The sequence below is a fragment of the Phocoena phocoena genome, chromosome 19 (assembly GCF_963924675.1).
Source record: "Phocoena phocoena chromosome 19, mPhoPho1.1, whole genome shotgun sequence".
Lineage (NCBI taxonomy): Eukaryota > Metazoa > Chordata > Mammalia > Artiodactyla > Phocoenidae > Phocoena > Phocoena phocoena.
Window position 1 is genome coordinate 219032 of NC_089237.1, and position 16110 is coordinate 235141.

Genomic DNA, 16110 nt, shown 5'->3' on the forward strand with positions numbered 1-16110 from the left:
CTACTAAATTGTGATCAAGTGTTTTGGGATGGTAGATTCTAAAACAGATGTAACAGTAAAACTTTAATATATTACCCAAGTTAGTTGAGAAAACATTATAGGATTACAAGAATTTGTTAGGGAATAATATGAAGTAGGTGAAATGGGAATATGGTGCCTGGAAAAAAAATCAGATTATTACAAGCATGTAAAATTAATTCAATAAACAGAATTTATTGACTATTCGAAGTGTTAGGTTCTAGGCTGGTCATTGCTGATTCTGAGGTAAACAAGTTACGTTTCGTTTCCCCAGAGCTTGAATGACATATCTAAGTCAGCTTTCTGGACCAGGTGGCATTTAAGCTGAATTATGAAAACAGGTAGAATTGTCAGGTGAAGAAATAGGACAAAGGTATCTAGTTTGAAGAAACAGGATAGGAGAATAAGAGCATAGAGTTGTGGGGGAAGCTGCAAGTCGGTCATCGTAATTTTAATGGAAGGGACGTGTGTGGTGGGGTGGTGAGATAGAAAGCTGTTTACACTTTACCCTCGGAGCTGCCTATCATCAGACTCGCATTTTACAGAGACCCTCTAGTGGTGGCTTGGAGAATAGATCTGAAGCAAGACATCATGGTAGGAGTTTGTTACAGTAATTCAAGTTAGAAATGTTGAGATGCAGATAATTTAGGAAGAAGAGGAACTAACAGGGCTTGGTGATTGTATGATGGGGAATGAAGGTTGGTGAGAGAGACAAGGTCAAGGATAACTTGGTTTCTGGCTGGGACAACTAGGTGGATAGTGCCATTACCTAAGCTGTCTAATACATGGGAGGATTGGTTTGGGGTGGTACGTGGGGAAGTCACATGGTGATTCTCTTTTGCTTGTACTGAATTTGCAGAGCATGTAATCCAAAGTGCGTATCTGGCAGTTAGGTTTACAGCCCAGAGCTGAGAGATCTAGGAGAGGGCGTCCTCGTCTTGTGAGAGCTGGCAGGGTAAGGAGAGAGCAGGGTGGTTGCTTAGAAGGGGGTTGGTGCTTGGATGGAAGACGGAGGAGCAGCCAGAAAAGCAGGAGGAGAACTAGGAGAGGATGACTGTACAGAAGCCAGTGGAAGAGGGAGTTTAAAGGAAACGGAAAGTGGTCGCAAAGTAATAATAACTTTACAAAAGATCAGAAAGCTGGACATCAAGTTTAGCAACAGAGAGGTCACTTGTGAATTCAGAGTGGACTGCAGGGAATCTCTTTGCTCTGAGAAGGTTGTTAATGATCACACATCAGTTATATGGATGATAAAAGCAAAGTAGAAATTTAACTTCGAAAAAACATGAAAAACCTAAGGGTTCCTGTTCTTCTGTAAAGCATGTATTTTATTTTTTTTAAAAAAGGAAGGTGAACATAGACTATATGTAAACTGGGGAGGGTGGTATACTTTTGTTTCATTTTATGACTTATTTTTATATGAATCCTTAGTGCACATTCCAGTCTTGAAAGAATCAAACATAAGTAGATAACATACAATCTGTGTTTCTTTAAATTATATTGTACTTTTCTAGTTTGGATCTAGTGAAATATGGATAGAGAATGAGAGAAATATAACATGATTTTTTAAAATTCCATATGTGTATATATATATATATGATACACAGAGCAAGTACTCCTGGAATTCATTTGATCCTCATAGAAAGCCATGTTATTAGATATTAAATTTATATTTATAATAAAGTATATTTTTACATATCTTTTTGGAGCCTTAAGTATTCTAAGTGTTTTTAAAATATTTATTTATTTTGGGCTGCGTTGGGTCTTTGTTGCTGTGCGTGGGCTTTCTCTAGTTGCGGTGAGCAGAGGCCACTCCTCGTTGCGGTGTGTGGGCTTCTCACTGCAGTGGCTTCTCATGTTGCAGAGCACGGGCTCTAGGCGCACGGGCTTCAGTAGTTGTGGCGCACGGGCTTAGTTGCTCCATGGCATGTGGGATCTTCCCGGACTAGGGCTGGAACCCATGTCCCCTGCATTGGCAGGCGGATTCTTAACCACTGTGCCACCAGGGAAGCCCTTAAGTGTACTTTAAAATAACTAATGGAGCTTATAAACGCTATGAATTGTTACGTGCATAAATAGCTGTTCAGATGTATTATTTTCCTTAAGTGTTTTCTTATTTCTGTTAAAATATTTCTCTAGTTTTACAGTTTTCTAACTTTAAAGTATATAAATGGAAACTCAAAATTTGAATATAATGTTTTAATTAGAATTGGTTTCCTAATATTGTAAGCAGTACAAATGTTTGTGTTACAGAAGTGCATAATGTTTTAGAAAAGGTTTTTTTTTCTTTTTCCTTAAGAATTTATAAGACATTCTTGACATCACGTCAAGAAAATTCAGAAAATTTCAGAAAATCACAAGAAAATTCAGTAGTACCGTTAAAAAGTAGCCTTTTCCACAAATGGGTATATAGATTATAAAACAGTTTTTTCATTCAAATTTTTTAAACCTTATTAAGAAAAAGGAGACAGGGCTTCCCTGGTGGCGCAGTGGTTGAGAGTCCGCCTGCCGATGCAGGGGACACGGGTTCATGCCCCGGTCCAGGAAGATCCCACATGCCGTGGAGCGGCTGGGCCCGTGAGCCATGGCCACTGAGCCTGCGTGTCCGGAGCCTGTGCTCCGCAACGGGAGAGGCCACAACAGTGAGAGGCCCACATACTGCAAAAAAAAAAAAAAAAAAAAAAAAAAAAGAAAAGAAAAGAAAAAGGAGACAGTCTTCCCATTGTTACCACTTTGTCTTCTCTCTCACAGCACCATTTCAGAGTGGCAAAGGAGAAGAGCTATTAATTAATTTAAATCTTTCTTTCACTTCATCTTTCTTGACTGTGTGAATTAATCTTGATTCTCTGTGCTTCTTGCACACACATGTTCTCTTTCATGCTCACATGTGCTCATCGAAGTGGGAGTGAGTGTACCAGCCATTGTCTAATAAGATAGCCTTTAACTTTTCTTTCCATAATTTGGGCATGAGACCTGCCTTGATGTAGCCATGAATAAAAATGTATTCTGGATGTTATTCGTCAGCGGTATTGGAAGAGAAATTTTATGGTTAGAATCTTGGTAAGATCTACTTGGAAAGCAGCAGTTTAATAAAAGTCTGTTGTAGCTTCAGTACAGTACATTTCCTTCTGGCTTTAGGTGATTTTAAAGTCTTGATTGTCCTAATGGTATATTCAAACAGACTTTCATATTAACTAATACATGATATTTCATTTTATTAAAAAATCGTACTTAGTTTCATTTTAAATGCTCAAACTTAAAAATATGTGTATTCTTCAACACAACTAAGCATGCATTTTTATAAACTTGGAGAGTTTATTCATTTAAAGTTTTGTTGTTTCCAGCTTGGATTAAAGACAGTATATAATTTGTAGCTCAGTGGAGTGGAATTGATAATGAACCTTTAATTTTTCTATGTTTATGTTTGATTTGTTTTACTCTTTTATTTAGTTTTAATGTTTTTGATGTAAAATATTCAAACTCATTTTCTACTTCTGACTTAGGTTCAACCTTAAAGTGCAATTGCAGATTCTAGCAAGCTTCATGCTCACTGGAGTTTCTGGAGGTGCAAAGTATGCTCAGAATGGACAACTTTTTGGCCGTTTCAAGCTTACTGAAACACTTTCTGAAGATACTTTGGCTGGACGGCTGGTGATGACCAAAGTCAATGCTGTTTATTTATTACCAGTCCCTAAAGAGAAGTTAGTACAGACCCAGGGAACCAAAGAGAAGGTTTATGAAGCTACTATTGAAGAAAAAACAAAAGAATATATATTTTTAAGGATATCCAGGGAATGCTGTGAAGAACTTAATCTTCGGCCTGATTATGACACACAGGTATGTTCTGAAGTGTGGCAGCTTCACTGTGGTTGTCTGCAGTTTCCCTGTCAGCAGATCCTCTTCTTCTGGTTTGTTTTCCCTCCCTCTGCCACAACTAGAAGTGCAGTTGACTTTGAAGTATTGATTCTGGTGGGTGGAGAATTGGACCTTTGATAACTTTTAGAGAAAATCGGTTCTCTTTAAGTAAAATCTAAAATGTTCCAGTTTTATACGAGGTCGAGCTTTCTGATTTCTGTTTTAAATCAGCAACGGAAGAACAGATTAAAATAAACTAAGCTAGATCCTGGGGCAGTTCTTATCTGAAGTTGTATCTGCTCCTGTTCTTTTTTCTTTTTGCGGTACTCGGGCCTCTCACTGTTGCGGCCTCTCCCGTTGCGGAGCACAGGCTCCGGATGCACAGGCTCGGCGGCCATGGCTCATGGGCCCAGCCGCTCCGCAGCATGTGGGATCTTCCAGGGCACGAACCCGTGTCCCCTGCATCGGCAGGTGGACTCTCAACCACTGCGCCACCAGGGAAGCCCTGCTCTTGTTCTTTTTGTCTTTATTGATTTTTAGGTGAACTGTGCTCAGTCTCCCATATTTAACTGGAAAGCTACTCTTTTTTTCTTTTTAAATATAACATTTGGTGAATATTATCCATTCATAGTAAATCAATACAGTGTCATAGGCCTGGTTTTAACCCTTGAGAGATGATATTTCACAGATGTTCTACTAATTTTATCAAATATATTCTTCTTAGGAATGGTGGAATCAGATAATCTTTATTTAGAGATAAAGTAATTTACAAGTGCCTCAGTTTCTTTAGCTGAAAAATGAGGTTAATAATAGTATACACGTCATTGGTGCTATTAAACGGGATAATCTATGTAAAGTGCGTGTTACAGTGCCTGGCACTGAATAAACAAAGCAAATATTAGGCATAGTAAGTATTATTACACTATGATTACACTTTAAAGGCATCTCTAAACTTGGCCCCTGTAAAAGGTATCTCCACAGAGCATTCTAGGAAGCTGAAAAGCACTGATGTTGGCTTTCATGCTTTTAAAAAAATTTTTTTTGTTTTGTCTTTCAGGTTGAACTTCAGTTTCAATTAAATCGATTACCCCTCTGTGAAATGCATTATGCGCTAGACAGGATCAAGGACAATGGGGTTTTGTTTCCAGACATCACTATGACTCCAACCATACCTTGGAGTCCCAACAGGTACAAAAAAGAGATATCTCATTCCAGAAGTTACATAAATTTTAAATTTAATATCTGTATCAAATAACTCAAATATGTTTATAAGAAAGTTTCCATATATTCTTCAAGAGAGATGTTATTAGTTGAGAAAAGAGAGTACAAGAGCTCTTAGAATGAAGCATTTGAAGTTCATCATCGATTTTCTTCACTTTTCCTCAGAGTCTAAATGAGTTCTCTTGCTTTTCTCAGCAGCCTTAATTTGATAGAATGCCAAGCAGTTCAGGAATATTCCTGAGTAGAAGCTGAGTAGGGAACTAGGGCCTTTCTAAAGTGGTTCAAATAGTTAATTTAAAATAATTTTTGATTAGGGAAGACATTTTTGTAATTTAGGAAAATGGAGGAAGTATCATGGAAGATGCTGTAAAGTTAATTGTTATGTAAATATTTTTCTGCTTAATTCTCTTTACACATCTTTACATGTAGTTAAATGTGATACCTCTGCTTTGTTTCCAGACTAACTGCAGTGACAGCTCTATGACTGCATCTTTTTTATTCTTTTACTGGATTTTATCCTCTTGGCCCCTGCCCATGCCCAGCTCACTCCACCTTTTTTTTTTTTTTTAAATCTCAATGGCTTCACAAACTAGTTTATTTTTTAATCATTTGTGTCAATCTAGTCACGGTAGCGTGGCCCTGCTCCATCTCTGACGGAGGCTCTGGTATCTTTACTGAGTGGTTTCCAAGGTCACCCTGGGTGCTGACATGAGCTGGCAGACAGGGGCAGCAGGAGCACGGAGGGCCATGTAGGAAATTTTTATGGGCCAGACCTAGGAGTGACTTATATCATTTCCCCTCACACTTCATTTCTTCTGGTCCTAAAAACAGAACAAAGCAAAATATGTCTTATAATACAAAATCCAAGTCATTTCTCCCTTGTTTTCACTTTCCTCATTCTTGTTTTTACTGCCAAAGTCCTTGAGCAAGGGTGGCCACCCTACCTGCAGTGTATTCTCTCTCCTCGCCCCTGTGATCTTGCTCTCTGCTGCTCTCACCCTCCTGAAAGTGGTGAGTGGCCCACCGATTGTAAACACCCAGTGACATCTCATAGTGTTAGCTCTTATGTGATTCAGCTTCTCTGCATCCTTCCCTTTCCATCCCTACAGCCAGTGCGTAATTTAGAGCTGGACTATTTCAGTAGCCTTCTAGTCAGTCGTCAGTCCTGCTGTCTGTGTCTCTATTCTGTGGTCCAACCCACATACTTCTTCCAGAGTTACTTTGCTAAAATAATCATTTCATTTCACTGCTTATAAACCTCTGAAGGGCTTCTGCTTGATATGCAGATAAAGTCTGAACGTCCTAATACAAAACTCATATTATGTGGTCTCATTGACAATGCTTCTCAACAGTATCTTTTCAGGTTTCTTTTACTTTTTTCTTCTTACACTCCCTTTCTTCCTTTAAATCATCATGTTCTAGCCATATAGAATTACTTTGATGTTTGTTTAATTTGCCCTGAACTTATTTGCCTCCTTATCTTTTAAAAAATTCTTTAAAATTAAAAAAAATCGTGGTAAAATCTACATAACGTAAAATTTACCATGTTAACCGTTTTTAAGTGTGCAGTTCGAGAGTGCCAAGTGTGCTCACATTGTTGTGTGGTTCATCTCCGGAACCTTTTCATGTTGCAAAACTGAAACTTTATACTCATTAAATGCTGCGTTTCCCCCTCCCCCAGCCCTGTGTTCTATCTGTGTTTCTTTCTCCCTGAAATAATCTTTGCCCAATATTGATCTATTGGAGGATCTACCTGTCCTTTAAAATTTAGTCCCGCTCAAGGACTCTCTCCTTCTAGTAAATGAATCTGCTCTTCCTTTTCATTATTTCAACAAATATTTATTGATGCCTAGTATGTGCTAGGTTCAGTCAGTTTTGTACTTTCAAGCATAATTTCTCTAAAATTGATTTTTCTCAGTTGTGTACATTTCTGCTGTTCTCATTAGACTCTGAGCTTTTTAGAAGAGACCACATCTTATTTGTCCTTGAATCTCCAACACAACCTTGGACATTATTAACATATGACACATTTAAGTTAATAAGAATATCATGTTTAAAGAAGAAAATTAGGGTTTCAAATGTGAGGCTATACCAGTAAACTTATAGGCATTGACTTGATATGTTCACTTCTGAAAAATATATTGTGTATAGCAGTATATTCAAATACCACTGATTGCAAGTGTTAACTGCAAAAGTAAGGAAATGTCAAGTAGCAGAAAACTTTCAAGCAGGAAGAGATTTCATACCACTATAATTTAAATAGTAATTAAAAATGTATCTAGGTCTAGGAACGCTGAGAAGCTATTAGTCATTTAAAATCTTTTCTGGAATAAGGTGGAATATAGAAAGATAAATGAAATTGAGAAATTATTCTTGAGCATGTAGTCTATAAATTAATCACAACAATGCGTCAGACCAGGAAAAAAAAAAAGAGCTTAGAATTAATTTGGTTCAGGGAATAAAATAACTCTTATTTTATTCAGAGTAAACTTGAAAAGACTTTATATTGTTTTAATTGTGAAATTCAGAGATGACTTTTACCAGCATGTTTATTGTAAATCTTCTTCCCTTTATTAAGCAGGTAGTATAATAAATAGAGACAATTTGTTTTACTTATTGGCTTTCTGTAAATGTTCATCATTCATGACCAGAAACTATAGAGATGACTCACATTGGTAAAGTTTCTGATCTACTCTGAAGCGTTTATTTGCACTGAAACAATTGACAAGTAGAATGGTCTATATAAATAAAATGAAGAGATAGCAACATATTTTAGAATTATACCTGTAAATCTGTCACTAATCTCTTAGATTTAGACTTATGTATATAATCTAATATCGATCTCATTCATAAGTTCATTAAAGTCCCCAAATTTGAGAGATTAGAGGGTATTCTAAAAACATTTTTTGATTTTCAAAAGTGTGTGCTGGTCAAGTAATATCTTGTTTTTCTGAGATCCTCAGAAAATACTATAGTAATAGAAGTCAGAGTTAATTTTGCACTTATTGCTCAGTTATTTTTCTTAACAGCTTGCATGCATTATCTTATTTGATCCTTTAAAATATCTATCTGATGCAAGTATCATTATCTCCATGTACAGATAAAGGAACCATTGGGGTCAGATAGCGTAGAATCATAGTGGTCAGGTAGAGATGCAAGCGACAGTTTGTTGGATTGACTGTGGCTTAAGCAAATAGAAGTAGAGGCCCAGAGCTGGGTGGTCGAGGGCTGGTACGGGGGCTCAGCAGTACCTTTGCAGACCTAGTCTCCCTTCTCTCTCTACTTAGAGAGCACATTAGTTTTCTTCGTGATGCCTGTTGTTGCCTCATGATTATCAGATGGCTTCTGCAGTTTTATTTGTCATGGGCTTTTTCCAGCAAGGTGAAGGAGGAGGGCAAAGGAGCAGGAAGGCTTTCTTCTAGAGAGGCTTTGTTTTGTTTTATTGGGTATAGAAGCCCTTCTGAGGGACTTCTTTTACGTCTCGTTGACCAGAGTTGGGTCTCCAGCCACAGAGGCTGGAAAGGGAGTATTATAGCCGTCTGGGCTCAGTAGTAGAAGGAGGAAGACATGGGCACCGCAGGTGGTTTGGGGGTAACCATTCCACAGTGTCTGCCACGTGTAGTAGCTCTGGACTTAGTACTTACCTAAAGGAGTTTCCTTATTTATAGGAGATGGAGCATTGCTAGGTACTGGCAGAATTATGAGTAAAGAAACTGGTTAATGCTGAGGGATTCTTTGGAGTTTTCGTGAATGGCTTCCAGGAAATCTAGTGCCACTGGTCAGAGTCCTTTTGTTTTTTACTTAAAAAAAGTTAAATTTCAGAAAAATAAATAATAACATGTTCATATGCTTAAAATTTGTTTTTAAAATTGATTTTCTAAGGTTTAAAATTAGGAGAATTTTGTTTGTTTGAAGTTATCTATCATAATATATAGCATTAGTTATAATTTTTTGAAACTGAAAGAGTTAAGAAAACTTTCCATAAATAACTAGCTTCTGTTTGAGTAGAGTGTAGCCTCACGGAGTGGGCATTTTGCCGTCTGAACTGTGTCCTCCTATTTCAGGATTATTTTGTAGGCATTTTGCAAATTTTCTAAGAGTCTCTTAACACGCCCTTCCTATTTTGGTTTACATCTCTATCATTTTTACCATAGTTGTTGCAATATTTAGTATTATAATTGTAGTTATGAGAAAGAATGCTGTTGATTCTCCACTTAGTTTGATCCCTTTCAGCATCTGCCGTCCATTTAAATCTTCAAAACTTAGCCAAGTCATAGAAGGGACACTAATAAGATAGATTTCATTACAACAGCCATTTGTGTTGCCATGACAGGTGTTCTGTACCCAGAAAAGTAGGACGTACGTACGTTATTTGTGTGTGAAAATAATCAGAAAACATTTCATATTGTTTGACCTTAAAAAAAACCCTGCTATTTTCTGAATTAAGAACTTTATATAAAGTTTGATATCTCTTAACCAGTGACACGGGTTTTTCTCTTTTTCTTTTGTTTTAAATTTTACTGAGAGATCTTTCAATGGATTAGAATTTGAAAATCAGTTAGTTTCCCTTTTCCATTTTATTTGCTATGCAAAGAAACTGCTGTTACATAGCAACTAGACTGGAAGTGTGTTGTGATGTCTCTTGGTTAGTTACCAGAATCTTTTTGCACGTGGAAAGGACAGGATAACTAAAGTGAATTTTGATCAGAGTAGTAAAACACCCTACACCGACTTTGTTGGGAATTTTTTAAAAAGTAGTTTTAGAATAAGCATTTGTTTTTATAGATGCTATGTTATGTCAGTATTTTTAATGGTTCAGTGAAATTCAAGATACTTGTGTGCCATGTTCTGCTTATGAATAAGATGCATGTGTTTAAAATAACTTACATATTAATTTTCTTTAGACAATGGGATGAGCAGTTGGATCCTCGGCTAAACGCAAAACAGAAAGAGGCTGTTCTGGCCGTTACGACCCCACTTTCAATACAGCTGCCTCCTGTTCTCATCATCGGCCCCTATGGCACCGGCAAAACATTCACCCTAGCTCAGGCCGTCAAGCACATTCTCCAGCAGCAGGAGACCAGGTGAGATGGCGTTGTGTGTGCCCTGGTCTCATCAGCAGGGCACAGTTTCTGTCCTTGTTGTGAAGACAAAGCAAGGGCTATAGAGACAATTTTCATCTTGCTTGTAAAAATTAAAAAAAGATACAAATAAAAAGAGCCACACTCAAACCCCAAAGCACTAAAATTTGAATTCTCTGAAAACGTACTGTTTTTAAAAATTGGCAACATAGAGAATGGTAGCTTTTAAATAGTCCTCAAAACGCCAAGTCTGCTAAGAGATTGTGATAAATGTTAGTGCCAAAAGGGTTGGGTTTTTAAAAAATAATTTTATATGATAGATTTAAAAATAATTTGGGGGAACTTATCTCCTTTACAGCTTAAAGAGTAATTAAGCTTTAGTAATAATTTCCTAAAAGCATAACTGAATAATATGTTAGAGGTTACTGAGTAGGTTGAGGGAAATGTATTATATTAAAATGGCCACTGCTTTTTTTTGGTATTATACTGCTTGAATGGTTTTGTGTTTCATCATTCTTTTTATTTGCACCATTTATTTCAGCAGGATTCTCATTTGCACCCATTCTAATAGTGCTGCTGATCTCTACATAAAGGATTATTTACATCCATATGTAGAAGCAGGCAATCCCCAGGCAAGACCTCTCAGGTATTCTTTTAAGGCTTATTATGTCTCTGTATCATACTTTATTATTCTTAAGAAAAGGTGTCTATAAAGATTTTAGTAACTTTGAGAAAACCAAAATCTTTAACTGTGCATTGGCATTTGGAGGTTATGCCTTTTGAAGAAACCATTTAAATTAAGGAAAAATTTAAAAATCTTTGACCATTCATTTCTTAAACATTAAGTAAAGAGAAAGACATCCTTTTTTAAGTTTTGTATGTAAAAAATGTGGTTACAATCTGAGCCGATTTTGATGTGTTCCTCTAAAAGCTACTATATATAAATTTATGATTAAGTCAATTTTAATTAAAATTCTAGCATATTTTGCATGGCAGAGTAGTCATGCAGTGATAGTTGTTTATGGAAATAAAATTTTGACTGTGATCATGCAGGTAATTTCATAGACGCTACACATTAAGAGAAGCATGAAATTGAAGTGATTTCTGCAGCACGGTGTAACCGACTGGTACTTACAGCTCTTTGCTATCATTTAAGAGATAAAATTCTAGGTTAATACAGGTCTACTAAGTGTCTATGGATATGAAATGTTCTTAGATATAGGGTTGTGGGGGAATAAAATCCTTTTCTTCAGAAAGCAATAAAGAACCATTAAATGGTTATTATACCATTTGCTCTCATTGTTATATGAATTAATGTTTAGTTTTGCCATTTTACAAACTAATATGTCATGCCCTATGTTGTTCAAATACAATTATTGTTTAAAAATTAATTTCTAACCACACTTTTGAATCATAATTCACTAACTTTTTCTTTCTAGTTGAGCTTAGGCATGGAAAAATGAGGTTACGCTATTTAATTCTTTAATAACCATAAGCAAAGCCATTCGAATGATTTTGCAATTGCATTAAAAAGAACAAAAGAGAAAAAAGTGGCATGGCCTGTTAACACAGGTTTTTATGCCGTACTCTGTTTCTACTCTGAAGACAAATTAGAGAAGAAATAAGTATTTTAAGTAGAACTCAGTTTTATTTGATAAGAAAATATCACATGTGTACTGTCACTATAAATGAAAATGTGATATTTACCAATGGATAAATTCATCGAAAACTAGTTTGCTTCAGATTCTAATCTTTCTTAGCCCCTAAGTGAAATTGAGTTAGCTAGTAGCATTTTTGCTGTGAGTGTTCTTACTTCAGTGTCGATAAGATGTTTTATTGTTGGTAGAGCTTGTGTGTGTGCTTATGTTTGTGTATGTATGTTATGTAGGAACTGTGACAATCTCATTTATCATTGTACTTGGCTTGGAAATAGTGGAGTGAAGACCCCTCAAAGCTTGGTTGACCTAGCATAGGTCATTTGACATTTGGGGCAGGAGAGCTGTGGTTGATGAACACTGAACTCCATTATTTGGCTAGCATTATGTTTAGCTTTTCCCGTGTAAAATTATTGTTTGGGCGTTACAATCCAACATGTAGTGCATCTAAACATGTAGGATAAGAAGTTATGTTCCAGTAGGGTCTACGTATAGTTGTAGTGGCCCAAATACAGAAACTTGCCCTCTAGCAGAAAATATTTGAATTTATTTAAATACAAATTTCATGTTATTTCATTTAATAAGTGGAATAAAATAAGAAAAGACTTGGGCCTTTATGTGGCGCTGTATTTTCGCCATAGTTTTTCTGTTCAGGAAAGATGTTAACTTGTGAATGTATTTCCTAGGAGGGTTAATACATTGAAATGTTAGGATTTATTAGCACCATCTATTATATTAACTGAGATTAATTTATAATTTTCCTAATGGACAACAAATATGAGTGGTATGGGAGATGCAGTAGAGAAAATTAGAATGGCCGAGCACTCTGGGGAGATCAGCTTTATGTGAATTGTCCCAGAACGCAGGGGAAAGAACACAAGAGGGTCCTAAGTGTCCGCATGTGACCTTGAAGACTTGTTGTCTCTGTGGAATAAGAGTGATGATGACAAGTTTACCTTCCCACACTGTAGCTTAGAGTGGGCCCTAGTAAACGTGACAAAGTAGGAAAATAGCCATAAACATTAAATAGTTAAAACAGTAAATATGTTTAAATATGCACACTTGTCGTTAAAACGTATAAAATTCTATTAGTTGCCAGGAGTTGAGCTTAAATTATTTTGGGATGGAGGTTTTAGAATCCATTTTAATTATATTTAGTTTCAGTTTTTACTTCTTACTTTATTAGAATTAGAAGATTTTAAAATGGAATAGAGAGGAAAACATAGTTTCTGTGTATGCTTCTGAAAATCAGTAGCTGATTCTGGCAGAGCTATCACTTATTAGATAAAGGCTATCTATGGAGAAAGTGTACATTTACTGTTTTCTGGACAAATAGAAGGTATATGTTATTTTATAAAGATCTTTAAATAAATAAATAAGGTCTTTCCAATTCTGTAGTATCTTATGTAATAATATTTTGGGGGTGTTCATTGCATATGAATTCAATACATGAATAAAATTTCAGTGAATTAAAATGATATATTACCAGACAGTCTTCTGTTTTAAATTTCAGTATAATTCATGTGGGGTATGTGGACAGTTTACTTCTAGAAATATGTAAATTACTTAGTTGGTGTCACCTTTTATACCATGGACTTGAAAGTGTCAATTCTCCAATTTTGAAAAATGTTGTTGGATGTGTTTTAAGTAATCTTATAGACAGTGTCTACCTTAAATGTTGCACAAGATGGAAGTACTGAGAAAATATTTAAGTCTTTTTTAAGTCAGCACTAGACTATTATATTTTTAAGGAAATGGGCCTAATGATCAAACTTTGTATTTTTTTTTTTTGCGGTACGTGGGCCTCTCACCACTGCGGCCTCTCCCATTGCGGAGCACAGGCTCCGGACGCGCAGGCTCAGCGGCCATGGCTCACGGGCCCAGCCGCTCTGCGGCATGTGGGATCTTCCCGGACCGGGGCACGAACCCGCGTCCCCTGCATCGGCAGGCAGACCCCCAACCACTGTGCCACCAGGGAAGCCCAAACTTTGTATTCTTACTAACTTCATCTTGAGTTAGCTTTCCAAGGTAACTACAAAAAAGTCAGTAATGAGGCTTAGAACTTCAATTTCTATTTTTTCTTTGAGAAAGAAGCAGTGCCTGGAGTTAGATTTGCTAAGTAATTTGGAAAATGAATTTTTCAATTTTATAATGAAATGTTCATTTAAGAAAATATGGGAAAGCATGAAGAATAAAAATTATAACCTTACCAGTCAGAGATAACTACTACTAACATTTTACAGTTTAATTTCTAGTCATTTATATGCTTAAATACGCACACGTAAGTTAATATTAATGGAATCATAATTTGTAAATACTTTTTCAGATAATTTGTAAAATGAGATTTTTCATATATTTAAAAGTAAATTCTGCTTTGCTGATTTGATTAAATATTTTTTTATTAAAACCTAAAACATGTTTAAGATTTTTACATCTTTTAGGAGTGGTGTTGGTTACTTTCACAGTCCTTCCTATCATAGTAATGCTTTTAAAATACATTACTTTCCTCTATTACAATTTATTTATAAGTTAGGGACATTTATTAAATGCTTTTTTTTTTTTTTGCTTTGCTTTGCTTAAAAAAAGACAATAACCAGTTTTAATTGTTTCATGGAGGGTTAGAACACATTGTAGAAGATCATGAGGTTAGTGTTTGTGCGTATGACATTTGAGCTGCCTTTGAAACGCTCTAGAGGAGACATGTCAAATAGTTGGATATGCATCTTGGAGCTCAGAGGTGAGGTCTTGGCTGGAGAGAGAAGAATGTGTGAGTCATCAGGGTATTGGTGGTAATTGAAGCCGTGGGCCTGGGATGAGATTGTCAGGTGAGAGGACAGAGCTTGATGAGAGCACTAAAGGCTAAGCCTTGAGGAACCAGCTTAGAGAGGTGGAAGGAAAGCAGGGAGCGGTTGAGTTATGGCAGCCGAGGGAGAGAATATTTCAAGGAGGGAGCAACCACAGAGCTGGATGCTGCTAATAAGTAACTTGATGGGCCCGGAAAATGTCCAAACGATTTAGTGACACGGAAGTTTATGTCCCTTGATTGGACCCTCACAGTCTCCTGAGTTCTTTGCTGCTTCACTGATTGCTGCTTCCCAGTCTCCTTTCCTGTGTCCCTCCATTCCCCAGCCTCTACATGTGGAAGTGGTCCATCAGCCATTCTTCCAACTAGTTTCCTTTTTATCTACACTTACTCTCCAGGTGAGCTCTTCTAGTCTCAGGGTTTAAGTATGATCTCAGTTGTATATTTCTTGTCTTAGGCATTCTTCTGAACTCCACACTTAGAAATACCTCTGCTTACTGGATATCTCTACTTGGATGTCTACTACTAAATATGTCCAAAACTGAATTCTCAATTCCCACCCCAAATTTGTTCCTCCCTATCACCACTACTGCCACTCATCCAGTTTCAAAGCCATGGAACATCCTTTCTTTTAAATTCCACATCTAGTATATCAGTAAATTCTGTCAGCATTACTCTCAAAATACGCAGTGATCTGACCATTTTCACATCTCTACTGTTACCACCCCGGTTCAAGCTATCATTTTTTCTTGTCTGGATCCTTACAGCGGCCTCCTAATGGGTCTCCTTGATATTGCCCCCACCCCCTGCCTCTCTCCCAGTCCCTGGTGTGATGGAGCAGCTGGTACTGGTTTGTGAGAGCCAATCATGTGCATATCTTCCCAAGTTCATGTGAAATTGGCCATGATAGTAGGTTTTATACCCCAGAAACCAGCTAACACTGCAGATCAGGTCACCCCCCCCCCGACCGAAGGCTGATTGTTCAACATTTACCACCACACCACTGTCCAGCCCTCTTCCTGCCTCCAAAACTGTGTATTCTGTCCAAAGAAACAGAGGGGTCCTTTAACAACCTAAGGCGTGTCTCATGACATGTGCCCTGTTACAACTATCTGATGGCTTTCCATTGAAATCAGAATAAATCCAAAGTCTTTATGAAAGTTTGCAAGCCATGTGACTTGCCTCTGTGCTGGACCATAGTAGATACCCAGCAGATCTTTGTGATGTGGGTGGGTTAGGGATGGGGGGAGGTGGGTGGGTGGATGGATGAGTTGTTTCTGTACCATCTTAGTAAGCTGTTGTATGAGTCCTATTTCTGTTTTTCTTTTGCAATTAATAGACGAGATGCTCTTTCTTAAGATTTTTCTGATGGTCCAGAATTTAAATTTATTTTTAAATTTCCAGAACTTTAGATAGAGGTCTATTTAAATATAGGTATAAGAATATATTCTAAAGTGAAATGCAAGTAACTTTTAAA

At 36.9% G+C, this 16110-nt stretch overlaps 1 protein-coding gene across 1 annotated transcript in view; it reads left to right on the forward strand.

Annotated features, from left to right (window-relative positions):
- HELZ (helicase with zinc finger) overlaps positions 1-16110 on the forward strand; it is a 148964-nt gene that overhangs the window by 60382 nt on the left and 72472 nt on the right. The window contains exons 14-17 of the mRNA XM_065896821.1: positions 3522-3855; positions 4931-5061; positions 9999-10178; positions 10717-10821. Coding sequence (XP_065752893.1) covers positions 3522-3855; positions 4931-5061; positions 9999-10178; positions 10717-10821 — 750 coding nt within the window. The remainder of the gene's footprint in view (positions 1-3521; positions 3856-4930; positions 5062-9998; positions 10179-10716; positions 10822-16110) is intronic.